The 27,646-nt window shown below is 53.6% G+C and overlaps 1 protein-coding gene across 8 annotated transcripts; it reads left to right on the top strand.

Moving 5' to 3' along the window:
- Positions 1 to 1,112: 1,112 nt before the first annotated feature.
- Grin1 (glutamate ionotropic receptor NMDA type subunit 1) lies at positions 1,113 to 27,584 on the top strand. 8 transcript variants are annotated; one of them, XM_032903111.1, is made up of 21 exons: positions 1,113 to 1,700; positions 3,054 to 3,188; positions 6,537 to 6,713; positions 8,520 to 8,582; positions 9,511 to 9,611; positions 14,158 to 14,279; positions 14,352 to 14,526; positions 15,500 to 15,644; positions 15,742 to 15,825; positions 20,362 to 20,503; positions 20,586 to 20,713; positions 20,959 to 21,123; positions 21,198 to 21,316; positions 21,432 to 21,544; positions 21,621 to 21,769; positions 21,876 to 22,033; positions 22,203 to 22,364; positions 22,772 to 22,881; positions 22,965 to 23,110; positions 24,367 to 24,477; positions 26,414 to 27,584. In XM_032903111.1, exons 1-21 carry the CDS (start codon positions 1,443 to 1,445, stop codon positions 26,528 to 26,530), a joined length of 2,880 nt encoding a protein of 959 aa, XP_032759002.1. In that variant the 5' UTR covers positions 1,113 to 1,442; the 3' UTR covers positions 26,531 to 27,584. The 8 variants fall into 8 exon arrangements, with proteins under 8 accessions (XP_032759002.1, XP_032759003.1, XP_032759007.1 ...); XM_032903112.1 differs by having other exon boundaries at positions 26,770 to 27,584; XM_032903116.1 differs by lacking the exon at positions 24,367 to 24,477.
- Positions 27,585 to 27,646: the final 62 nt, after the last annotated feature.

Here is a 27,646-nt window from a genome sequence, read left to right on the forward strand (position 1 = left end):
GCCACAGGCCGGCCTGTCCTCTGCAGGGGAAGACAGTTTTAGTGAGAGGCATGAGGGGTGCGGACCTGCGAGTCCAGGACACTCCCCTGCGCTGCTCAGCACATAGGTGTGGAGACCGGCTTCTTTGTCCCCTAGGAAGCAGCATTTACAGGAAAGCTTGCAAAATCCTTGGTTGCTATTGGAAATCATGATGTCACTGGCAGGGGTGGAGCTTCAGCTGTTTTTAGAATTTGGGAAGGGCTGTACTTTATATGGCTGAAGGGGGACAAAGAATTAGGATTGCCGGATGAGGAACAGGAGAGCTCTGGAAAATGACTGCTGGGAGCAAGACCCAGTTCACGTTGGCGAGCAGTCCAAGAGAGGAAGCAGGGAATGCAAAACTCCTAACTCAGACATGCTGGGCTCTTACCCCACATGCTGCCGTTGTCTAACCTTGTTTTAGCTGCTGTAAACAGTTCCCTCTGTCCTTAGCCTCCTTCAGGTCTCCTAGAAGGTACCACTCTATGGTAGGGGAGCCAATGTCACACCTATTCTTAACCTCAAGAAGGGAGTCTAAGTAACAGAACCAAGAAGGTGTGGTGTTCCCTTCCCCCCAATTTGGTGTTATTTATTTATTTATTTATTTATTTATTTATTTATTTATAGACAGACCCTGTTACTTACTATGTAGCCCAGGCTGGCCTTGAACTCTAGCAATCCTATCTTAGCCTCTAGAGTGTACCCAACTCTCTCCTACAACACTGAGTCCTGTCAGAAGGAAAGCATCCTTCCCCCAGAGGTATAGAGGGACAGGGTCTCTTTCTGACCTTGGAAGAACCAAGTCCCAAAATATTACAAACTATGGGTAAGGATTTATATTCCAGCATTCACAATCCAGTGCACACACTCCAGCATTCACAACCCACTCCCTCTTGTTGAAACACACTTAAGAAGCACCTGCACATGGTGACGAGAAACCCCTGTAGCCTTCCCGGGTCAGCTATTGAAGGTCTGGGACCACACGGATGATTGCCCCTGGTTCTCTGTATGCTAACGCGCGTGCACACACCCTCGTGGGCGCTCCTCAACTCGCGCGCGCGCTCCGAGCATTCACGCCAACGCAGGCGCGCGTCAGGAGGCGCGCACTCGACTCAGCGTCAGGAAGCGGGGGCGGTGGGAGGGGTAGAACGCGTAGGTCCCGCTCATGACTCCGCAGCTGCTGCAGTCGCCGCAGCATCGGGACCAGTCGCGCAGTCCGCGCTGCTGTCCTTTCCGCCTTTTTCGCGCGGGTGTTCGAGCAGCGCCAAACACGCTTCAGCACCTCGGACAGCATCCGCCGCGCTCGCCCGGGGCTCCTAGAGAACCCGGGGGCGCTTGACCGCGCGCGGGCGGCCCGCGGGTCGTACATCGCGAGGTCGTCGCACTCGCGCAACCCAGAGCCAGGCCCGCTGTGCCCGGAGCTCATGAGCACCATGCACCTGCTGACATTCGCCCTGCTTTTTTCCTGCTCCTTCGCCCGCGCCGCCTGCGACCCCAAGATCGTCAACATCGGCGCGGTGCTGAGCACGCGCAAGCATGAACAGATGTTCCGCGAGGCAGTAAACCAGGCCAATAAGCGACACGGCTCTTGGAAGATACAGCTCAACGCCACTTCTGTCACCCACAAGCCCAACGCCATACAGATGGCCCTGTCAGTGTGTGAGGACCTCATCTCCAGCCAGGTGACCACTACTTCCCCTCTCCCCTGCTTCTCCATCATCCTCTACTGCCCCAGTTTCATTTGATCCTTCTCTGGTCCTTCTCAGTCTCCTTATCAGACCACTCCAAGCCAACTGGTCCCTGGAGAGGCCTGGGACAAATGTCTGTGTCTGCTGGTTCCCCCGGGACTCATCCTCAGAGGTCCGTGTGTGTTGTCATGTGACTATCATCGGTGATTTGTTCCATCCTGTCAGTGGTGGTTCTAGACATTCTGAGCACAAGATGGAGGAGCACTTCAGGGAACTGACTGGATAAGGCCTAGGGCTATCTTTGTTTCTTTCCTTACCTCTCCTCCCTTCCCCCATTCATGGGTCTGCGAAGGATGGCCCAGGTGCCAAAGCAAGCAGCCTCTCAGGGGTGGCAGTGAGGACTGCGCATGCCAGAGACACCAAGGCAGAGTGGGAGCAGTGCAGTGTGCTGTAGGGGAGGACATGTTGCTGGTGAAGCTGTCCGCCCCTGGCTGAACTCGCTGCTGAATTCCAATGAAGCCATGAGGGTCACTGCATTGCACCAACTTATGTAAAATGAGGACAGGGACAGGGACTGTGCCAAGTCTCTTCATACATGCTCTTCAAAGAACGTCTACATCCATGAACATATCTGCTCACACACATGTTCGTGCACATGGCACTAGCCCACACTGCACCTCGATATGACACAGTCAACTGCACATGCTCACTCACACACATCTGTGTATCCACGGACACCCTGCTTTATATGGTCAGTGCACATAGAAACCCTGCTTCCATCATGACAGACATATATAAACATAGACATGTTGGTGCATATAGTGCATACATGTTCCAGCCCTTGCTCATGAACACCTACATAGTCACATGCATACCTTCATACACTAATGTATGGTAATGTATACTAATGTAAAGGGTGCAGGCTGGGCGTCATGGTGAGGGGGGTGAGCAGCACTCCTTACATCCCGAAATATAGAGAACATGCTAGTTTTGCTCAGAACTTGTGCCCCCCCAACCCTACCCCACTTCACTTTATCAGAGGTGAGCCCTGGTTAGAAGAGAGGATGCTTGCAATTCTGCATGCTTGTGTGTGTGTGTGTGTGTGTGTGTGTGTGTGTGTGTGTGTTCCACGTCCCCAGAGTTTTGCTCAGTGCTGCCCCCCCCCACAATGGGTCCATCACCAGAGCACAGTGGCTCATTCTTTTGTGTCTTAGATGTGTGGGACTTTGTGCACAAATGGCACTGGGCCCCTGGGGTGCTGCTCCAGCTCTGGCTACTTGGGATCTCAAATCCTAGTACCGTGTCCATCTTATGCCACAGAGCTGACTCTGTCTCCTGTGTCCACAGGTCTACGCTATCCTCGTTAGTCACCCGCCTACTCCCAACGACCACTTCACTCCCACCCCTGTCTCCTACACAGCTGGCTTCTACAGAATCCCTGTCCTGGGACTGACTACCCGAATGTCCATCTACTCTGACAAGGTAAGCCTGACCCCAGACTCAGAACCAATTATCTTCCTCTCCCTGTGGGCATCTCCAGGTAGCAATAAGTAACACACACATGCTTACCTCCCACTGGATCTCAAAGGCGTTGGTACACAAGTCACCCGTACTCAATCACACTGACAGGCAGGCCTATGAGAACTCAGTCACATACATATCTATATGTGTTCACACTCACCTCACATTAACACGCAATGTTCCTATGCATTCCTACTCACCACACACTAGCATGCACACTCAGGTCCCATGTGCTCGTGCTGTCGGTCTCTCACACAGTCCCACACTCTTTCTCTCACGCACCACCAGCATCCTCACAGACGCCTGTGCAGTCACATGCACTCAGGATGCTTCCCAATGGCAGACAAAAATAACACCTCCTTTGGGGAGAAGAGGGCTTCATGGGCTGAACAAGGGGTGAACAGGGAGCTTCCTGGGACAAGTGGGCTTTGTATGCAGCAGCAAAAGGGTTGGAGAGAAGTTTCTAGGAGCAGCAGATGCCTGCATGGAGAAATACTCATGGCAGACAGGGCTGCAGTGGGGCCCAGCTTTGCCAACTGAAGTGCATTTAGGAGATGGACACAGACAGAACAGGCAGCTTGTGGCAAGAGATCACATACCTCAGGGACTAAAGGGTCTCAGCTCAGCATCTGGAGAGCTCTTGTGGCCCAAAGGCTGGGTTGGCCTTAATTCATTTGGGCCCAAAAGCTGAAAAGTAGCTACTGAGTTATAGGAAACCACAGCCCAGAGACCCAGGAGACTTGCTCTAGATCATCTAGAGGACTCTGTGAGACGCTGCTGACTGTAACCCAGCCACCCGGTTAGCCGTGTGCTTCAGGCTGTGGCTCCGAATCCTCTGCTCCTTCCCTCCCACAGTGTCCAGATTTCGCTTCACACTGGGCCAGAAGGATGATGCTGAGTCTGGAATGGGTGCAGTTCTGCAGGAGCCCAGTCTGACTGGAAGTGAATGTGGGGGTGGGGGTGAGAGGGTGTGGGGGGTTGGTGGAGCGAGGAGGCCTTTTCTGTGGATTAGTGTTACAGCTCCTTTAGGAGACGGCCTTCTCGCACAATCTTCGATGAAACAACTCTCATCTTAGCTTGTGTATAAAGACCACCTTTATTCAGGGTGGGCTTGTATGCATACACTTTATTTGGGGTGAACCAAGGGTTATATAATTTGGGGGAAGGGCATAAGGATATCCAGGGAGGGCTGAAGGCCTCCTTAGCATGGGGAGGCATTGCAGGAATCTCAGGACATCCCTACCTAACCTTCATCAGGTAAGTGTAGGGGTCCTGTGTCCTCCAGGTAGAGAAGAGGAGGCCCCACTGTTGTTGTAAAAATATAAAAAATAAAAAAGTACCTACTGTCTTTTACCCCCCTTAGGTCCAGCACCACAGTGCCCCAAGATATCTGCAGGATATCACGCCAGAAGCACACATTCCAATTCCATGATGGCCCAGACCAGCCACCCCACACTCCATTACACTTAAATCTACACATGAAAAACACACAACACAATAACCTTTGACCCAATTGATAAGATATAATTGCCCACCTAAACATACAAAGCCCAGTACCATCCATCCCTTAAGAACATTGATGGGGTTGGGGATTTAGCTCAGTGGTTTGAGCGCTTGCCTAGGAAGCGCAAGGCCCTGGGTTCGGTCCCCAGCTCCGGAAAAAAAAAAAAAAAAAAAAAAAAAAAAGAACATTGATAACAACCTGTAAATACACAGAGCGTAGAATCTTTTTTTTTTTCCTTTTTCGGAGCTGGGGACCGAACCCAGGACCTTGCGGTTGCTAGGCAAGCGAACAAAGAACATTGATAACAACCTGTAAATACACAGAGCGGAATCTTAACATCACCTGCCATGGCTTCTTCTCTCCCTCTCCCTCCTCTCTCTCCCTCCTTTTTGTTCCAGTCTCCTCCTCTTCCTTCAAACTTTTCTCCCACCCATCCTTCCTTCTTGTCCAATGACAGGCCTCCTTCTATCTTGTTCCTGCCTCACCTGTGACATCATCCCACACCCCACTAATCTAGTAATGTCAGACTTTGACCTTAGCATCAGGGTTTCCCGACATCCAGTGACCTAACAGACACCATAGCCTCCTCCCCGTAACCTGCAGGCTCGGGCAGTCTTCAGTCATTGGGGAGCCACTTGGGAACCACAGCTGGTGCCTGGTCAGCCAGAGGGCTGGCAGGCAGTGGAGTAGACTCCAGGACCCACCATGCCCTCCAGAGTCTTCCTGTCAGAGCCTACTGTTCTTGAGAAATCTGCCTTAAGGCAAGGAGACTTGCCATTCAGGCCCCAGGTTGTGGTGACAAAAGGGACTCAGAGGGAGGACTTGTGGGAGGGTCCATCGGGAGATGATCAGACTTTCAGTCAAGGACCTCACATACCCAGGCACCTAAGTCACTCTTTGTATTCGGGTGAGAAACATGGCATCTGGATCCATGCCTCTTGGCCATTTTTCCTCTGGAGCACTTTTACCCTCATGTACAAAAGAAACTAATAACCATAAGAAGTGAAGTAGCCAGGACAAACAGGAAGCTGGGAGGCCCCATAACACAGCTGGACCAACCTAGAGACTGACCACAGGCCAACGGTGGGACCAAACATCACAGGCTCACTCCAGCCCCTCATGGCTCCAACTCAAAGTCAGCCCTCTGCCATCACACAGGTCGGAAAGAGCAGGCCCACAGCACCAAATGTAATACAAGCTGCCTGCAGCCAGTTGCAGAGGCGGTGAACATTCTATCCCTACAATGCACTGCCCCTGACCACCAAGAGGGAACCGGTAAAAAAACTAACCTAGAAGCATCAGAGGGCCAAGAGCAGTGTGAATCATGACGGTGCGGAAGGAGCCATGTTCACTCAGGTAGACAGACAAGCCCTGGCAGCTGGGGTAATTTGAGTAGCAAGGCACTAGTAAGCCACAGCCTCTGGCTCCAGGGAAGAAAGGCAAAGTTTGACCCCAAGACAGAAGACACTACATATAAATGGATTTGTTATTTTCTTACCAGCTGCTGGGATAGAACCCAGAGCCTTGTTTGCACTAGGCAAATGCTGAGCCCAAAATACAGTTATTAAAGCTGGAAGCCTTGTAAGGCTCATTAAGGTCTTGGAGAAGCTTCTATGGTCAACCTTTCCAGGGAGTTCTGGTGGGAAGGTGGCAGTCATCCATGCCAGGGAGCTCCTGAAAACACCAAGCCTCTCACAGTAGATGCTACAGGGGAAGGGGAAGGGCAGATGGGAGGAAGTGATCAGTGGGAGAGGGGAAAGCCTACTTAGCCTAGCCCTGCCTCAGCCTCTCGGTCCCACCCACAGAGTATCCACCTGAGTTTCCTTCGCACCGTGCCGCCCTACTCCCACCAGTCCAGCGTCTGGTTTGAGATGATGCGAGTCTACAACTGGAACCACATCATCCTGCTGGTCAGCGACGACCACGAGGGACGGGCAGCGCAGAAGCGCTTGGAGACGTTGCTGGAGGAACGGGAGTCCAAGGTGAGGCCCTAGCCCTGAAGAGGTCCTTGTCCGGCAGGAACAGGCGGGCCGTGCCATATCTGTGGCTCCTTGTGAACACTCTCTCTCCATCCTGCATGCTCAGTACCACTGCGTCTGGCGGCGCCCGCCCCGGCCTGTCCTCGGCTCATTTCACTTGCTTTTGCCATTAGTCGAAATCTCCTTCGTGTCAGTCCCTGCTGCGCGAGGGCTGGACCACCTGGAGCTCTGCAAACACCCCTGTCCCGCCCCCAACCAGCCTCAGGCCTCCCTAGCCCCAGCTGAGGCCCCAGTTAGACTCGACTCAGCCCCTCTCTGCCAGATGCCATCTACCTTTCAGGAGCACCCTCTACGGCCTCCTCCCCAGAGCACAGGAGTGCAATCCATGTCTCTCACCAAGGCCAGATCCATCTAAAAGCCTGCTGCCTCATGGCTGCTCATGGCCCTAATTGAAGCCCCGCCCATCTGCAGCCCCTCGGTTACTCAGACTTACACTGTGCCCCTCCCCCTCCCTCCCACCTCAGAGCTTAGCTCTGCATCCCTCATGGGACTATGTAGACACTGATCTCAGGATACACATACGCTCCCATCTCAGCCTGGCCCTCAGTGTGTGGAGCTGCCAGAGACCAGAGCCAGGATTTGAGGTAGAGGGGGTCCAAGCGACCCCTATGCCCTTCCTTGCCAACACCTGTCCCCTGACCCCCTCAGTCCCAGGACACAGAGCACCAGAAGCAGCTGGTTGGTGATTTTCAGGTCGCAGAGAGGAGGAGGCCCAGGCTGGGGAGGGGCCCCAAAAGACAGATGGGGGAGGGAGACGGGTGGGAGCATGTTCTGCCTGCAAAATCATAGCTGGCCTCATCATACTTAGCACCAACCATTGTCCCCCACACCCATAGGCCTCTGGGGGGACTAGAGGGCATGGGTTGGGGGTGGGAGTTCAGGCTAGAGATAGGCCCAGGTGCATCTTTTAGGGTGGTCCATTGAGTCTGGGAAGGAGGGCTGGTTATTAACACCAAGGGCTCGCCTCTCTGAAGACAGTCCCATCCCAGCTCCTGGCTGGTTCCTTCATACTTCTGCTGTGTCCATCAAAGCCACACATACTACCAACCCACTCACATGTTCATCAGCCTGACCTCTGCACACCCACCCACCTGCTCACACACTCACAAGCACACACACACACACACACACACACACACACACACACACACACACGCACATGCTTAATCTATACAGCCTGCCCGTGCATCACAGACTGTCACAGATTTACCTGCTGTGGCGGGAGAATATCACCTCTGCAGGCCTACACATATATACACACTCAGTCTCAGACACTATTGTGGGCATGTGGGTGTGAGCACTCTGGTTAGTGAGAAGAGAACAGGAGGGAGGAGTTGGGGGAGGAGTGGGAGGGTCATAGGGACAGGGCCCTCTTTCATCAAGAACTGATTCGGGTGGGGGTGGGTACTGCTGGGGCCACACAGCAGGTGCATGACAGGGGGGGGGGTGGCAGGCGGGACTCTCAAGGGTGGTGTGGACAGGGCTGCCCTCTCTCCTGAAAGAGACTGTTTCCAAGAGTATAGCTCCAAGGCAGGGAGCCTCTGTGGCCCTTGCCCCTGTGTCCCCTCCCCCCTCAACTCCGCCCCTTTCCTTAGCCCCACCCCGGGTCTCGGTGTTTGCGAGCTCCAGGTACGTGCCCGTCTGCAGACGTGCCGAGGAGGTGGTGTGATTGCTTTAGCGCCGTCATTTTCAACCGTTTATAATCTTCTTCTGTGTCTGCATATTTTCTCTGTGCACATTATTCATCAGAGTAAAAAAAGGAACTATGAAAACCTCGACCAACTGTCCTATGACAACAAGCGCGGACCCAAGGTATATATGCATGGACGTGCACGCCACCCACCGACTAGCGAGCCCCGGCCTGCGGTGCCTCAGCCACTGGGTGCTTTCTGGCCCCACCGCGCCGAGCCGAGCCGCAGGCCTGAGCAGTGAGGAGAGACAGGTGGTGAGGCAGGCAGCAGGCAGGCAGCAGAGGGCAGGGGTGAGCGGTGTGGGTGCCCATAGCCCACCCGCCGTGACCCTGGCCCGCATCCACAAGACAAGCACGGTCACAGGAGGCGCTGCTCTGGGAAGTGCATGAATCTCCAGGTCCGCCAGGGTTTCCTAGTGGAACCCAGGGAGGGAGCCTGCCCACCTGGTCACTTCAGAGTTTGGGCCGCTCCTATAGGAGCAAGAGGAATCAGGTCTGAGCTGAGATCTCCCAAGGTTTTGGAAAAGTCAGCCCCATCTCTGTTCCCAGTTGCATTCCAAAACTTTTCTATTTCCTGTTCGCTGCACGTCTCTTTCTAAGTCTCGGTCCACTTCAGCTTGCATGCTCAGTGCAAAAAAAAGAAAAAAAAAAAAAGAAAGAAAGAAAGAAAGAAAGAAAAGAAAAAGAAAGAAAGAAAAGAAAACCAAAAAAAAAAAAAAAAGAAAAAACAAAAAAAAAAACAACCAAAATCAAAACAAAAACAAAAAAACGAGGACAGGAGTCAGATGGAAAGAGAGACCTGGAGAAAGCAGACTGAGAAAAGAGCAGAGCTTGAGAACAGGACATCCAGCAGGCTGAAGAAGAGACAGACAGCAAGGACAGGCCAGCGCAGAGTGAGGAGGCAGGCTCACAGGGTAGGTGGCAAGGACAGGCCAAGGCAGCTCTAGTGAAGCTGCCTCGGGGCTCCTAGCAGCTTTGGCCCCACTCTTGCCACTGAGGCACAATGTTCCCTTTCCCAACTGCCTGCTAATGCTCCTGCTCACACCACAGGCCGAGAAGGTGCTGCAGTTTGACCCAGGAACCAAGAATGTGACGGCTCTGCTGATGGAGGCCCGGGAACTGGAGGCCCGGGTCATCATCCTTTCCGCAAGGTGAGTAGGCTGGCTTCCTCGTTTCATCCTTGTGATTCTGTCTGGGGCCCAAGTCCACCCTCTGGGCTAGGTGTGGGGCACTATTGCACAAAATGAGCTACAAAACTTCACTCGGGGCTGGAGAGATGGCTCATTGGGTAAGAGCACTGGCTGAGGACGAGGGTTCAGTTCCCAGCAACCACATACACGCAGCTCACAACTGTCTGTAGCTTCCAAGGCATCTGGCACCCTCACACAGACATGCAGGCAGGCAAAATACCAATGATGTGAAGTGAAAATAAATAAGTCTTAAAAAAAAAAAATAAGAAGATTGGGCTGGAGAGGTGCGCAGCAGTCAGGAGCACCAGCTGATCTTCCAGAGGCCCTGAGTTCAATTCCCAGCAACCACATGGTGGCTCACAACCATCTGTCATGGGATCCGATGGATACCCTCTCCTGATGTGCATGAAGACAGCTACAGTGTCCTCATACATGTAAAATAAATAAATAATTATTTTTTAAAAAATAAGATCTTCACCAAGGAGAGCCCTACCCCATCCTGCCTTCCTCCGTCTCTCCTGGGGCCCAGCCAACTCTCCATCCTCTGCTCGTTCCGCCCTAGGGTCTCCCCCTTTAGCAGTCGAATAGGACCGTCTGCCATTTGCCTTAACTCAGCTTTGGGGAGTTGGAGGTTGGAGATACAGTACTAGGAAGCCCCTGGCCTGGAGACATAGATATATAAATATTCTGAGGGCCGAGGACAGAGAAGGAGCCTAGCGAAAGTCACACGCAGGTGAACAGATGAGACAAGACCACTGATGGGAACTCATGAAAAACAGGCTGGTTCTGGAAAGGGCCTTCCTCCCCACCCATTTCAATATTGTGAACGAGCACACAGTAAAATCTCCCTGTTCACAAACAACTAGGGATTCTGGCAAAGGGGAAGACTAGAGCTAGGACCCATGGAAGGGAAAACGGGAAGCGTGGTGTGGCAGCCTTAGAGACAGCAGAGAAGACTAGGTGGAACCAGTCCAGTCTGCCACAGCACAGCATCCAGCTTTGGGGAAATCCCCGAATCCTGTGTCGCGCTGGCAGGAAAGGGATGACCAGATTCAGGAGCAGGATACATGTCTGTTTGCAGATTTGGTCGACAGACAGATGTACACTTCCCATGTCCACAGATTGCAGGGGAGGGCAGCCAGGATTCAGCCTGAAAAGCAGACCATATCTTCACTCAGACGGTAGGGCTGGAACCAGCTGCCCCTCTCTGAGGGTGATAGCGGTCAGATGTGGTGTTGAGTAACAGCCTCAGCTTCACCAACCCCGAGGAGCGTCAGGAAGCAGGCGCCAATTGCCCCACTGCACACCCTGCAGAGCCACGGACCAGTTGCCTTGGCTGCTCATCCGACTCAGTGCTTCTCAACCTTCCCAACGCCGAGACCCTTCACTACAGTTCCTCATGTTATACTGATCTCCACCAGAAAACTATGTCATTGCTGCCTCATAACCATAATTTTGCTACTGTTATATAAATTGTAATGTGAATATCTGATACCTGACCCTGAGAGGGGTCTTAACCCACAGGTTGAGAACCACCAATTCTAATGGCATACTTCAGGTGAGGGATGGTCCAGGGCTCCTAGAGAATGGATTAAAAATGCATCCAGATGAGGTAGCTGCTCAGTCGCTCAGAGCACCTACCTTGCATTAACAATGCCCTAGGTCCAATCTTCCGCACCCCATAGAGCCAGGTATGATGGTGCGTACCTGTAATCCCAGCCCTCCAGAGGCAGAAGGGTCAAGAGTTCAAGATCATCAACTACCTGGCAAGTTCAAGGCTAGCTTTGGCCACATGAGACCCAATCACAGGGAGGGAGAGAGGGAGGGAAGGAATAAGTGAGAGAGAAATGTGTCCAGAAAAGAGAGCAGGGCAGAGAAGACCTTTGGAAGGCAAGCTCAGCCCTGGTTGACCAAGGAAAGCCATGCTCAGGAAATCCCCACCACACCCTCTTATCTTCTGATTGTTTATGCTGCTCATCATAGGGCTTGAGGGAGAGTTGTTCGGTTTGGGTAAAAGAATGTTCGGGATGGTGGGCAAGTGAATTAACACAGAAGTCCAGCAAGAAGGCTTTCCTGAGGAAGTCAGTTTCTCAAAGCATCCTTACTCACTATCAGGCCAAGTCAAGTACGTCTGCTTGACTTCCGTCTTATAATGCGGGCAAACAAGACACAAGGCAGATCCCACCACATCCAGCAGAAGAGTGGACACTTGCTACTTCCTGGCTAATAATCTCCAGGGCTAGCCACTGCAGCTGAAGGGAACCTCCCTTTCTTGGGACATAGGGCAAGAAGGGCCTACTCTATGTTGATGACCCAAGGGTTAAAGACAGGCTTGCCAAGCATGGCTCTCTCACAGAGTCATCGGAAGGAGGGTCATGGTGGTTAGAGATACTAATATGTATGTGGGTGCCTGGACACCACCCACCAAGCACACAGCACTCGCATACCAGCGTGCGCACATTGGCATGCTCCGCATTCCTACTGTTTATATACCTCACGTGACTATACTGCATGTTACATGTATGTTGTTATAGCATCCACACTGCTTTTTAAACCTCGGAGAGCCTGTGGAACCCCATGCTTATGCATGCCAAGTGAGTAGGTCCCCACTGCTGAGCTGGTCAGCCCTCCCCACACTTTAGCCCCTTCTTCATGATAGAGTTTGTTTTCCGGACTTCATTTGTCCATAGGATATGCAGAGTTCATCTCCAAAGCTTTTCGTCTTTATTCTCCTCACCCTGTCTTCACTGGCGTCACTAGTTCTGTAAAATGGTCTGCTGAGGTTTGACGGATTGATCAGACCTCCTATCTAACAACTTCATTGATCACAGCCATTCTACCAAGCAACATTGTATAGCTCTGAGTTGTGCTGGGAAGATGGGTCCTCTGTCAGAGTCGGTGGGTAGAGCTGACAACAGATCTGTTCCTGGGCATGTGTAGTGCCAGGTGATCCCCTCCATGTTCAGTGCACAGCACCTCAGTCACATCTTAGTCTCTATTTGTTTTGAGACAGAGCCCCTCTATGTCCTTGAGCTTGTTGCGTATACCAGCCTTGAAATTGTGGAGCGTAACCTGCCTCTACGTCCCACGTGGTGGGGTTAAAGTCATATGCTACCACATTTGACTCTGGTATATATTCTTGTTGAAGTACTACCTAGGTTGGGGTGTGTGTGTGTGTGTGTGTGTGTGTGTGTGTGTGTGTGTGTGTTACATCACCAAGTTAGTCATTTAGAGCATTTATTTTGGTTAATTAATCATTCAGAGAGTTGGGAGCAGGCTTCTCGGGGGAACTGGGGATTTTCTTAGTTATGAATCAACTGGCATAAAAAGAAGCCAGTGAGGCTGGAGAGATGGCCTAGTGCTCGCAGAGGACCTGGGCTCAGTTCTCAGCACCTACAGTGACTCACAACCCCTCATAACTCCAATTCTAGGAGATCTGACATTGTCGTCTGACTGCCACAGGCACTAGGCACCAGTTTAGTGCACATAAATGCACAGAGGCAACACTAATACACATAAATAAATTTGAGATAGCATTGTTTTTCTTTTTTTCTTTTTTCTTTTTTTCGGAGCTGGGGATCGAACTCAGGGCCTTGCACTTGCTAGGCAAGCGCTCTACCACTGAGCTAAATCCCCAACCCTGAGATAGCATTTTTAACAAAGAAAATAACCCAATATTAGGTAATCCACGTGGCTTCATTGTACCTTTCAAACATGTGCTGGTGAACCAAAGTGCTAGTCATGGTTGGGCCTTGAACAGAAGAGTCTGACAGGCGCAGGGTAAGGACAGGATCCTCACTGGCTATGGGAAACCAGAAAAACCCCGGAGTCGTGGCTATGACCTGGCAGCCCTAGTCTTAGGTGACTAGGTCCCCTGTTTCACTGTCTATAGGAATTACTTATGAGGATATTTCAAGCACTTAGGACATGGCCCTGTAAAGTGAGGCTTGTCCTGGTGGCCCTGGTCTTGGATGTCAAGGGGTTTACCTACCCTGGGAGCAGTCTCTCTTCTGCCCAATAGTATCTTCAGGATGCTCAGCTTAGCAACTAAAACACTAGGTCCTATTCAGGCCAGAGCCCTTACCTAGTCATTTCACACCCTCCAACAGAAGTACACAAGGCTTGCCTAGAGCTCACTGGGTCACACCCAGGTGCTGAAGTGGACTACCTACCACAGACCCTACCCTGCCACTTACCTCTATGTAGCCTGACCCTTAAAACGTCTTCCTGTAAGGTTGTGGAGATGGTTCCAGCATAGTATTTGGAACAGAGAGCATGTGCCCAACAGTGACCCATCAAGAGTTCAGGAAGTCATCTTGTACCCTATTCCTGCCTCCTCAAGGCAGGAGCCCAGCAATTTAAGATTGGGAAGGTCCTGGGTCTCCTATACAGACCTCCAGGTCTGGCTGCAGGAAGGGTTGTGGGCATAGGGACGCTCCCCAGAGCAAGTGCTGGGGCTGGGGTAGGGAGACTGGAGTCCTGGCTCGTCACCGGGTCTGCCCCACAGCGAGGACGACGCTGCCACCGTGTACCGCGCAGCCGCAATGCTGAACATGACGGGCTCTGGGTACGTGTGGCTGGTCGGGGAACGCGAGATCTCTGGGAACGCCCTACGCTACGCTCCTGATGGTGAGTGCTGGGCTGTGGGGTTGCCTGGGACTGTAGGCCTGTCCAGTCTCTAAGCTGCAGGGTCCCCTACAGGCATCATCGGACTTCAGCTCATCAATGGCAAGAATGAGTCAGCCCATATCAGTGACGCCGTGGGCGTGGTGGCACAGGCAGTTCACGAACTCCTAGAGAAGGAGAATATCACTGACCCGCCGCGGGGTTGCGTGGGCAACACCAACATCTGGAAGACAGGACCATTGTTCAAGAGGTGGGTAGGGTTGCTCTCAGTAGGTGGGGGAATGGGCTGTTCTTAAACAGGGGTGGGGATGGGTGGGGGGTGTTTCACTCTTTCAGGGGTGGTCCAGCCGTTCCCTATCTAGGACATGCTATATGGTTAGTCACCTTCATCGCAGATCCATATTCCCAACACCACATCTTCTGTCTTTATTAGTACACTGTCGCTGTCTTCAGACACACCAGAAGAGGGCATCAGATCTCATTACAGATGATTGTAAGCCACCATGTGGTTGCTAGGATTTGAACTCAGGACCTCTGGAAGAGCAGTCAGTGCACTGAGCCATCTCTCCAGCCCACAGCTTCTGTCTTTCCCGTGGGATGTTCTAGGAACTCAGAAATTCAGAGTAGGCATCCATGGACAGTAGAGATTAAGGCTGACCGAGGGAATAACGGCTGCAGGACCCCAGAGCCACTGTCAATGGTTTCCTATGTATCAGTGCAGTTACAGGCTGCATACACATGCCAGTGAATGCACAGGAACTCGGAGGAACATGACATCTGAATGCTACAAGCACACTCAGAGGAGTGACCCTATACTTCAGTTGCATGCGCACAGGCTCTCTGAAATGCTCCACTGAGCAAACATACAGCCAGGCAAGCCACCCAGGGGCTACAGCTAGGTACAGGCTCCATGTACGTCCCCTATTTGATGGCAAACGGGCCTGAAGTTCTCTGAGCTTCTGCCTTCCCTGTAAAACTGGGATGGCAGCTGTGACAATCACATATCCCAGTCCAGAGAAGCCTTTGCCATGGCTTCAGATGCAGTAGCTGTCCATCTGGTACTGGCAGGCACACACCATGTCCTCCACTCAGTGAGGAGCTACCTACCATCTGCTAATCTCTTCCTTTCTCGAGACTGGGGCGGAAGGGATGGGAGCTTGGGCCACTCGGAAGCCAGTAAGGATGGGTGTTCTTGTCAGGTCTAAGCTAGCCTCTCTCCCCAGGGTGCTGATGTCTTCTAAGTATGCGGACGGAGTGACTGGCCGTGTGGAATTCAATGAGGATGGGGACCGGAAGTTTGCCAACTATAGTATCATGAACCTGCAGAACCGCAAGCTGGTGCAAGTGGGCATCTACAATGGTACCCATGTAGGTGGGGGTCATGAGGGGGTGGGGGCTGGGGCCTTAGGGTCCTGGGGCCAAGACCCCTGCGTGGCCACCCTCCATCTCATACTCCCACCCCCAGGTCATCCCAAATGACAGGAAGATCATCTGGCCAGGAGGAGAGACAGAGAAACCTCGAGGATACCAGATGTCCACCAGACTAAAGGTGGGGGACCCCGCTGATGTACCCCAACATTCCCATCTATTCCTTCAGGCCAGGAGGAAAGGGGATGAAGTCATAGAGCACAGATAGAGGAGGTGCGGTCGTGCCAACCCCTGGCTCTGGCAGACATGGCAGAGGAAGCAGGAGTGGAGGTGGGGAAAAGAGGGGCAGCAGTTTCTGCCCCACAGGGTCTTTGCAGGGCTCCATCGTGGACCAGCTCTAGTCAGTCCAAGGAGAGCAGGGAGGCAGAGGGACAGTGAGTGCTCTGGGCCCCAGTGCAGAGCATAGCTTAGAACCTACTGTCTCGAGTGTCCCGTTTCTCCTTGGGTATCCAGGGAACCCCTTCTTGAGCTGGCTTCCTCCTCTATAGCCTCTCCTCAGCCTGATTTGCACTTTCCTTGGGTTCATCCACGGCCCCCTCCCTCTGCCTAAGGGCTATTCTCAGAGTTCCTCTTCACCGAGAGCCGCAGCACTCCCAGCTCTGATACTGTAGATCACTGAAGGCGGGCTCCGCACTGCCATGTGCCTAGCCAACCTTCTCTTAGTGTTTTCATCAAATATCTCAATTCTGCTAACTCTGAGCTCACCCCTGCAGCGGGGCCACTGTCTCGCTCTGCGGTGAGTACCTGCCTGCATCTCTTATAGGAGAGCGAGTGTCACCTGGTGAAGCCCATGTGGTATCTGTTTGCAGTTCAGGCACCTGATGTTGAGAAGTCTGAAGGGCTGGGTGGTGTGGCACGTCCTTTAATCCCAGAGGCAGAGACAGATCTCTGTGAGTTCAGGGCCAGCTTGGTCTACACAGCTGATTGCAGGACAGCCTGGGCTACACAAAGAGACCCTGTCTTGATAAACCAAGGGGCAAGGGGGGCTGAAGGCCGTAGCCAAGTACCAATAACCAGAAAGACCCATCCAGGTGCCAGTGGCTGTCAGGATGTTCCGCCTCACTGGTCGGTTCAGTTTTATTCACATGTAAGAATGTTTCGCCTGCTCCTATATGTGGGTGCCATGTGCTTTCCTGGTGCCCAGACTTCAGGATAGTGGATTGCCTGTAACTGGATGGTTGTAAGCCACCATGCGGGTGGTGAGAACAGAAACTGGGTCTTCTGTAAGATCTTCAGGTGCAGGGGCTGGAGAGATGGCTCAGAGGTTAAGAGCACTGACTGCTCTTCCAGAGGTCCTGAGTTCAATTCCCAGCAACCACATGGTGGCTCACAACCATCTGTAATCAGGTCTGGTGCCCTCTTCTGGCCTGCAGGCGTACATGCAGGCAGAAAGCTGTATGATGTATACATAATAAATAAATAAATGTTTAAAAAAAAAAAAAAAAAGATCTTCAGGTGCTCATAACAGTCTAACCCCCTCACTAATTTTTCGATAGCACTAGCAAATACACTTACGTAATAGAATATATGAATATGGTCGTGCCTCCTTCCCTTGACTTTTCCTTCTCAAGACTCAGTGACAGGTACCTCCTCCACAGCCTGTCACCACACCTTGCTTTGCTGTCCACTCCTGCCTGGGCTCCCCTCTGTTCTTTGCATCTGATGCAGACCCTCGGCAACTGACTGCATTCCACTCTGACATCACCCAGATGTCTACCTGTCCCCGAACTATAAGACTATGGACCCTAGAGAACAGGGAGTGAGAACGTCAAGGCTGAAGTCTAGGCTGCAGAGGTGGCCTTGAAAGAGAAACATTAACTAGGCATATTGGAGCATGCCTTTAAACCCAGCACTTTGGAGGTAGACAAAAAAGAATCAGACATTCAAGGTCCTCTTCAGTTACATAGCAAGTTGTGGCCAGCCTTGACCCTGTGAGGCTTTCTTTTTTGTGGGGGAATGTGGAGAAAAAGAGTTCATTTGGCTTAGACCTCCATATTGTGTTCCATTATTGAAGGAAGTCATGACAGGAACTTAAACAGGGCAGGAACCTGGAAATAGGAGCTGATGCAGAGGCCCTGGAGGGAGGGGTGCTGCTTACTGGCTTGCTCCTTGTGGCTTGCTTTGCCTGCTTTCTTGTAGAACCCAGGACCACCAGCCCAGGGTGGCTCTACCCACTATGGACTGGGCTCTCGCTCATTCAATGGCTGATTAAGAAAATGCTTTACAGGCTGGCCTACAGCCTAATCTTATGGAGACATTTTTTCTATTTTTAAAAATTAATTAATCATGTATTACATCCCAACTGTACTTTCCTTTTTGTCTATGAGGCCCTGTCTTAAAAAAGAATTGAAAGAAAAGAAAAGCATGCCCGGCAGTGGTGACACACCCGTTTAATTCTGGTACTCAGGAGGCAGAGGCAGACAAATCTCTGTGAGTTCAAGGCCAGCCTGGTCTACAGAGCAAGTTTCAGGACAGCCAGGGCTACCCAGAGAAACCTTGTCTTGAAAAAACAAAAAACAACAAACAGGGCTGGAGAGATGGCTCAGTGGTTAAGAACACTGGTTGCTCTTCCAAAGGTCCTGAGTTCAAGTCCCAGCAACTACATGGTGGCTCACAACCATCTATAATGGGATCCAATGTCCTCTGCTGGTGTGTCTGAAGACAGGGACAGTGTACTCACATACATAAAATAAATAATTCTCTAAAAAAAAAAAAACCCAAAACAAACAGAATTCTGAGATGGTAGGACACACCTTTAATCTATGTATTCAGGAGGCAGAGTTGGGTGGATTTCTGTGAGTTCAAGGCCAGCATGTTCTACACAGCAAGTTCCACATCAGCCAGAGTTATATAGCTAGAGCTACAAGATGCTGACTCAAAAAAAAAAAAAAAATGTATGCAAGTGCAAGGCCCTGTTGGTCCCCAGCTCCAAAAAAAAAAAAAAAAAAAAAAAAAAAAGAAAAGAAAAAAAAAAAATGTATGGGGACTAGTAAATGGCCCAGTGAGTCACATGAGTTTGGATCCCAACACACACGTCAAAATCTGGACATGGCTGCACACTGTACTCGGCATAACCCTGTCCTTGGTGGGAGGAGTGGTCAGAGACAGGTTGGTCACCAAAGCTCACTGACTAACCAACCTAGCCAATTACTGTGCTCCAAGCTTAGAAGAAGACTTGTCAATAATAATAACCATAAGAATAAAAAAACAGTGGGGGGGTTGGGGATTTAGCTCAGTGGTAGAGCGCTTCCTAGCAAGCGCAAGGCCCTGGGTTCAGTCCCCAGCTCCAAAAAAAAAGAAAAAAGAAAAAAACAAACAAAAAACAACAACAAAAAACCCCCCAAAAAACAGTGGGACTGGAAACATTGTTCAGTGGTTTAGAGCACTGGCTGTTCTCCCATAAAACCCGGGTTAAAGTCCCAGTACCTACCCAGCAGCTCACAGTCGTCTGTATCTGTAGATCCAGGGTATCTAATGTTCTTTCTGGCCTCTGTGGGCACTGTATGCACCTGGAGTACAGAAGCCCATGCTGGCAAAACACCATACACTTAAAATAGTAACAAATAAATCTTTAAGATAAAATAGGGGCTAGCACAATATCCTCTCAGAGGTTAAGAGTACTTTTTGCTCTTCCAAAGGACCTGGGCTCAATTCCCAGCACCCACATGGTGTTCACAACCATCTGTAGCTTCAGTTCTAGGGAATTTCACGCCTCCTGATTTCTGTGGGCTCCTGCATGTATGTGATACACACACATACACTCAGGCACACACACACTCACACACATACACTCACACACACACACTCACACACACTCATACACACACACACTCACACACACACTCACACACACACTCACACACATACACTCACACACAAACACACACTCACACACAAACACACACTCACACACATAAAATAAAGATAAATACGTAAATAATAAGAGTGGTGGAAGAAGGGGTTGGGGATTTAGCTCAGTGGTAGAGCACTCGCCTAGCAAGCGCAAGGCCCTGAGTTCGGTCCCCAGCTCCGAAAAAAAGAATAAAAAAAAAAAAAAAAGTGGCGGAGGAAGACATGGGACATTAACCTCTGGCCTCCATGTGCATTTTCTCACATACATGAATACACGGAAACACATACATACATATAATCATGACTTAAGGGTGGTTTTTTAAAAGACAAGGATCAAAGACTGAAGGTGACATGCCAGGGGAGGCCAGGGTGTCTTTGGAAAGGACACAGTCTTTCTGCTCCCTGCTTGGTCAGAGAGAGTACCTGGTTCACACTCACTGCACAGCAGTACTATGATGGAGTAATGTAGACTGCAGTCTGAGGGGAAGGGGCCATGGGGGAGGACACAGATTTGCAGGCGGCATTTTTGAGGAGTCAGGGCAGATGTCTGGGGATGTCTGTGCCCTGCTTCAGCACCCCACCCCCAGTCCCTAAGACCCGGATCTGTTCTCAAGGGCAGCAGGCAGGCAATGCCAACCATGTCAGAAGGATGTGGACTGGCTGACAATCAGGGGAGGCTTTAGGCTTGGGATTTGACACAGCCCTGGAAAAGCATGAAGAAAAGGGGTTGCCATGTACTGAGAAGCCGGCACCCAGAGACAACCAGGGCCAGGCGGTCCAGGCTAGTTCTTATCTTTCCGTGCAGATAGTGACAATCCACCAAGAGCCCTTCGTGTACGTCAAGCCCACAATGAGTGATGGGACATGCAAAGAGGAGTTCACAGTCAATGGTGACCCAGTGAAGAAGGTGATCTGTACGGGGCCTAATGACACGTCCCCAGGCAGCCGTGAGTGCTGGGCAGAGTGTGGCAGGGCAAAGGGTTCCAAGTCAGGCACCCACGGTTAACATCCCTAACTGCCCACCCACAGCACGCCACACAGTGCCCCAGTGCTGCTATGGCTTCTGCATAGACCTGCTCATCAAGCTGGCCCGGACCATGAATTTTACCTATGAGGTGCACCTGGTGGCAGATGGCAAGTTTGGCACACAGGAGCGGGTATGGAGTGGACAGCAGGGGTAGGGCCTGGAGTGAAGGGATTGCTGGGAGGGTCCTGTGAGTGAGGTGGATTAGATGGAGCGTGTTTTAGCAGGGGTCTGTTGGGTGGAGCTGGGCTTTAGAGGTGAGCCAGGTGTGGAGCAGGAGACAAGCTCGCCGTGTGCTAGGTCTGCTATAATATAGTTCTTGTCTCCAAGGGGCATGGCCATGCCATCTGCAGCCCCACCGGTTCCGCCTCTTTGCAGGTAAACAACAGCAACAAAAAGGAGTGGAACGGAATGATGGGCGAGCTACTCAGTGGCCAAGCGGACATGATTGTGGCACCACTGACCATCAACAATGAGCGTGCGCAGTACATAGAGTTCTCCAAGCCCTTCAAGTACCAGGGCCTGACCATTTTGGTCAAGAAGGTAGGCAGGGACCATGTGGGGATGGGATGGGGCGGTGGATGGCCCTGGTGACATTGACCCTTGGTCACTTGCAGGAGATTCCCAGGAGCACACTGGACTCATTTATGCAGCCTTTTCAGAGCACACTGTGGTTGCTAGTAGGACTGTCAGTTCATGTGGTGGCTGTGATGCTGTACCTGCTGGACCGCTTCAGGTGAGCACCACGCAGACAGCCAGACCCCTCCATGTGTAGGGCGGGCAGAACTGGGTAGGGCCGGGCAGAACTGCCTCTCCTGTCCTCTCTCCCGCCTTCTCTTTGCACTCCGCAGTCCCTTTGGCCGATTCAAGGTGAACAGTGAGGAGGAGGAGGAAGATGCACTGACCCTGTCCTCTGCCATGTGGTTTTCCTGGGGCGTCCTGCTCAACTCCGGCATTGGGGAAGGTGAGGTTAAGCCCAGGGCCTGTGTGGTGGCTGCATTCCCTGCTTTCTAGGAGCTGACCCAAGTCTCTGCCCACAGGTGCCCCCCGGAGTTTCTCTGCACGTATCCTAGGCATGGTGTGGGCTGGTTTCGCCATGATCATAGTGGCTTCCTACACTGCCAACTTGGCAGCTTTCCTGGTGCTGGATCGGCCTGAGGAGCGCATCACGGGCATCAATGACCCCAGGGTGAGGCCCCTGGGCTGGGGGTTGGAGGAAGGGAGGGGCGAGAGGGAGTGCCTGTTTCTTGTGAGGCTTGGGGAGCAGACAAGAGCTGAGGTCTCTGTCCCTGCAGCTCAGAAACCCCTCGGACAAGTTCATCTATGCAACTGTAAAGCAGAGCTCCGTGGACATCTACTTCCGGAGGCAGGTGGAGCTGAGCACCATGTACCGGCACATGGAAAAGCACAATTACGAGAGCGCGGCTGAGGCCATCCAGGCTGTGCGGGACAAGTAAGCAAGCAGACCAAGGGCTGCCCTGGCTGGGGGGGGGGGCAGTAAAGGGACAGGCAAAGGGGAGCCCGTCACCCAGGAAACACAAGCGAAGACTGTCTACTGCAGTGTGAGCAGGGCGGGGTGAACGGGCTACGCGGGGCCCCTTTGACTCTGCTCCTGCCGGCAGCAAGCTGCACGCCTTTATCTGGGACTCGGCCGTGCTGGAGTTTGAGGCTTCACAGAAGTGCGATCTGGTGACCACGGGTGAGCTGTTCTTCCGCTCAGGCTTTGGCATCGGCATGCGCAAGGACAGCCCCTGGAAGCAGAACGTTTCCCTGTCCATACTCAAGTGAGTCTGCCCCGTGCTGGAAACCTCCTCTCCCTTCTCCACTTTGTCCCAAGAGCCTCCCGCAAGGTTGTGAGTCCCCCATGCCCCATCAGCAGCAGCACACCAAACCACTCCACCCCAGCTGGCAACTGTTAACTAGATACTGTGTCACGTGGTACAACAGCCTTCAAGGATCCACTCCACCCAAACCAGGCAGCGACCCCATGGCAGAGCCTTCCCGTTACCAGCCCAGCTGAGGCTACAGGCCTCCCCGACTCCAAAAGGCCACTTGGACTGCAAGTCCTGGTCCACGGTGTTGCCTCTGCTGTGAACCCTGCCCACTTCCAGTCCTCCCCCTGAATGCCTCGCCCATTCCCAGCCCCACCCCTGCTTCCAGCCCTGCCTTTCCTTTCCCCTTACTTACCTAGGTCCCATGAGAATGGCTTCATGGAAGATCTGGATAAGACATGGGTTCGGTATCAGGAATGCGACTCCCGCAGCAATGCTCCTGCAACCCTCACTTTTGAGAACATGGCAGGTGCGCCTTTCATGCTGCTGTGACCCTGGGATGGATTAGGGGCTTTAATCTCTGGGCAGGCAGCTGAAGGTCCCTTCACACAGGGGTCTTCATGCTGGTGGCTGGAGGCATCGTCGCTGGGATTTTCCTCATTTTCATTGAGATCGCCTACAAGCGACACAAGGATGCCCGTAGGAAGCAGATGCAACTGGCTTTTGCAGCCGTGAACGTGTGGAGGAAGAACCTGCAGGTAGGACAGGCCACCCTCCGAGGCCTGGCGTCCAGGGCCCCGCCAGGCCACGGCCCTACTCTATCCCTACAGGCCGTGGCACTGGCTCTGGCTCATGGGCAGGACTGGTGCTAGGAGCCATGGCCAGGGGCAGTGGTGAGTGTTCCCAAGGCACAGGGGCAGCACAGGCAGTGGCTGCCTGCAGGTGGCCACCCACTGCCAAGCTGGGTCAAGGGAAGCCATGTACCCTGCTTCAAGCCTCTGCCTGGCCCCTCTGTCTCCAAGGTCAGCTACTGGCACCCAATCCATAGGAAGGCAAACAGGCAGGGTAAGACAAGGGCCCTCCTGTGTGTAGCACGTGAATGCGAGATGCACTTAGCCCTCTATCATCCAAGCACCTCTGACACCATTTGGGGACCCCTTTTCATGCTGTGTCTTGCTTTGTGACTCCAAATCTAAATGGGGCTGATCTGCCTCAGGCCACATCCATGTGGATTTGTGGTTTGCAGGAATGAGTCTGCATGTGGGATGGTCAGAGTCCACCAGGGAAAGGGACAGGGTGGGCAGTGAGGCTCAGGGGCCTGAAGACTAGTGGCCAATGATTAGGCTCTGATTCACTCGTCTCTTCTCTTTCTCTGGGTGTCTCCCTGTAGCTGTGTTCTGAGCTGACATTGACATTGAAATGAGGGCTGTGGGCGGACAGGGCTATGGGAGCCCCCACACCTCTCATCCACCCATTCTTGCTTTTGGCCCTACAGGTCCCCTGGGGACCTGGCCACAACTGTTCAGGGCCATGCTGGCCATCAGACTCCAGGCCAGCGTCCCCGGATCTGCCTCTGTCTATCACTCCAATTCCAACTGGACACTTCCTCGGGTCCTTGGCCCTTTCCTGGTGTGCGCCCTTTGGGGTCAGCAGCCTCTGAGCAGAAAGGCTGGTGTGGCCTGAGGGGAAGCACTTCCTGTCCTCAGGGGCTCCTCCTCCTCAGGATGCCTTCAAGCTAGGGCCACCCAGGAGCCAGGGAGCAGGCGGACATCCCAGGAAGAGTGCCATCAGGACCCCAAGCCCAGACCCAGCACAAGCAAGGACAGGCCCAGCCCCGGGCAGAAGAGGCCACTCTTGAAAGTCTGGCTGTTGGTCCGTCTGTTGAGCACAGTGAGGCAGGCAGGAGTCAGGGCCTGAGTGACCGGCCAGGCCTGGCAGCGGCCCCAAGGAGCAGGCAAGGGCAGGTGTGGCCGCCACGCTTAGCTGTCTAATCGCTTATACATATTCATTTTAGGATAGAAAGAGTGGTAGAGCAGAGCCCGACCCTAAAAAGAAAGCCACATTTAGGGCTATCACCTCCACCCTGGCCTCCAGCTTCAAGAGACGTAGGTCCTCCAAAGACACGGTAAGGGGAAGAGCACCCCAGTCCCGCGTCTCTGACTCCTCCCTTGCCCCGTGTCTGTCTCCCTCTCCCTTACCATCCCACCTCTGCCCCATCTTCAACCCTGGCCATCTGTGCCAAGTCCTTCACTCACCCTCCACCCATTAAAGGGTGCTGTCCTTTAGAACGCTCCAGACCTCTCCTCAAACCCTCGCTGGTCCTCAGCTTCCCCATGTGTCTCCACGTTAGTCTGCCCACCTCTCTCCCCATGCCATGACCCACACACCATCTGGAAGCTGTGTCATGTTGTTGGTCAGTCAGTCAGCCTCACTGCCTCTTTGGGCTACCCGGACCCTGGGAACCAGAGTAGCCCTATCCCAGGCTGCCCCTGCCAGGAGGCCACACCACGTCTGTTTCATCCCTGTTTCTCTTGCCTCTACACGGGGCTTGATGCCTTCATTCTTGCCCTGCAACAGCCCTGCAGGGCGTAGCTGTGATGTCCCATTCCGTCCGTCTGTCTGGCCACTGGCCCCGCCCCCCAGACACCTGTCTCACCTGTCTCACCAGAGCCATGCGTGTTGCATCTTCCATGTGGTCTCTGTGTGGGCCGGGGGCTGGGGGCCGGGCCTGGGTCCATCTGGGTGGACGACTGGGGCCCAGCATTGGCACTGACCCTTGGTCACAGGGAGACTGTCAGGTGGGGAGTGGGGTGTTGCCGTGTTGAACAGGTCCCCAATGGAGGTGTGGCAGAAGCGAGTGCCCAGGTGATCTGAACATGGATAGGGTATCCTTGAAAGTCCTGGGGCCTGAATACCTAAGCAAAACAGGTTCTCAGAAGGAGGCCCAGGAAGGGGAGGCTAAGACCAGTATTTCAGCTCAAACCCCCAAGCACTGCCGCAGGCCACTGTCAGAGTCAGACCTCCTGCCTTCAGAGTCAGAACCCTGTTCCCGGCCTTGGGCAGCACATCATCGCACCAGGAATACACACTCAGAAGAAAGTCTTCCAACAGACTCCCCTTTTGCTAGAGTCACGCTGGTCTTACGGAGTTATCCTCTAGCCCACAGGAAGCCCTCTAACCAGTGGGGAGTGTCACCCACAAGGGGCTGGTGTCCCACAAGAAATCTGGTTTTGTAGTTAGACTCCTATGCCCAGGAAGAAAGACAGACAGACAGGATTTGGCATGAAGCAAAATGCCAGGTTAAAAGTACTGGAGACCCACAAGGCCTGGCTGCTCAGCTCTGCAAGGACCTTAAGTCAGAAAGAGTGGATGAGGAGTAAGGATCTATGGTTTGCACCAACTTGAGGCTCCAGGAGCTGGTGCTGACACTATCTGTAGGGTCACCCAGACCAGGGAGAGTGGACAAGGTCTATGCTACAAGGTCTGAGCCAGAATCCCCATAAGGAGGCACAAGGGAGGGAGAGCAGGGCCAAGGGAGCTGTGGGCTGGAATTTGTGGGGGAAGGGGAAATCTGACAGAGAAGATGATCTGTACTTGGGGGGCCCAGGTGGCCAAAGTGGGGCAAGTGGGTGGCAGGCCATTTTCAGTGGGTGTCGCTAAGTCTTGAGGCCCCATCTGGAGCTGGCCAGGTACAACTCAGAGATCTACGTGGTTCCTTTCTGGGGACTTGCTCTCAGTTCAATCTTTACCTGAGCCTCCCTGGGCACCAGGGACCCGTTCTTCCGGGCCATCTGGAGCTGGCCCCACCCTGCAGGGTTGACCTCTGGGGGCCTGGGTGGGGGAGGGCAGCCCAGCTCCCACCCTGTCTCTGGGCCTGGGTGCTGTTCAGAGGGAGGACGGGGTGGGGGCTCCTTTGGGTGGGGTGGGGTCGGTCCAGCTGCTGAGATCCTCTGCCCCTGTCCTGTGGCCGGTCCGGGCCAGGGCAGCACTGGGCGCTCAGGGCTGGGATCCCTGGTGGCCGGCGGGGCCAGCAGGTATTGATTGTTGGTTCTTATTTATAGAGCACCGGGGGTGGACGCGGCGCTTTGCAAAACCAAAAAGACACAGTGCTGCCGCGACGCGCTATTGAGAGGGAGGAGGGCCAGCTGCAGCTGTGTTCCCGTCATAGGGAGAGCTGAGACGCCCCGCCCGCCCTCCTCTGCCCCTCCCCCGCAGACAGACGCACGGGACAGCGGCCTGGCCCACGCAGAGCCCCGGAGCACGACGGGGTCGGGGGAGGAGCACTCCCAGCCTCCCCCAGGCCGTGCCCGCCTGCCCACCGGTCGGCCGGCTGGCCGGTCCACCCTGTCCCGGCCCCGCGCGTGCCCCCGACGTCGGAGCTAACGGGCCGCCTTGTCTGTGTATTTCTATTTTACAGCAGTACCATCCCACTGATATCACGGGCCCGCTCAACCTCTCAGATCCCTCGGTCAGCACCGTGGTGTGAGGCCCCCCGGAGGCGCCCACCTGCCCAGTTAGCCCGGCCAAGGACACTGATGAGTCCTGCTGCTCGGGAAGGCCTGAGGGAAGCCCACCCGCCCCAGAGACTGCCCACCCTGGGCCTCCCGTCCGCCTGCTCTGCTGCCTGGCGGGCAGCCCCTGCAGGACCAAGGTGCGGACCAGAGCGGCTGAGGATGGGCCAGAGCTGAGCCGGCTGGGCAGGGCCACAGGGCGCTCCGGCAGAGGCAGGGCCCTGAGGTCTCTGAGCAGTGGGGTGAGGGGCCTAAGTGGCCCCGGTCGGAGGAGTCTGGAGCAGAAATGGCAGCCCCATCCTTCCTCCAGCCACTACCCCAAGCTACAGTGGGGGCCTATGGCCCCAGCTTGCTAGGTCACCCCCGACCCTTCCTCCAGCGCCTGCTCTCTGCAACTTGATTTCCACCTCTCTCCTGCTGCACCACCCTCCCACATTTCCCCACCCCATTCACTGGGTTGGCTCTGACCTTTCCCAGGGCTAGCCTTCACTGCCCTAGTGGCAGTGCTTCCCAGGGGTGCTTTCTGGCTCCCAGACATCTAGGGCTCCAGACTCCAAGAGGGCTGAGCCTTCTCTTCTGCCCGCAGCCACAATAGGCTTCCTCAGACGCTGGCTCGTGACGAGTCCCGCACCTTGGGCACCAGGGAGCGCCATCTGCCTCCCAGTCCGGTGTCACTCACCCCACTACCTTGTACATGACCAGCTCTCCCAGTGTCCAAGCGCGTGCCTTCCCCGAGCCACCGGTGCGCAGCGGCGCGCTGCCCCTCTGCCCCAGGGACACCGG

Source organism: Rattus rattus, chromosome 5 (genome assembly GCF_011064425.1).
Source record: "Rattus rattus isolate New Zealand chromosome 5, Rrattus_CSIRO_v1, whole genome shotgun sequence".
NCBI lineage: Eukaryota > Metazoa > Chordata > Mammalia > Rodentia > Muridae > Rattus > Rattus rattus.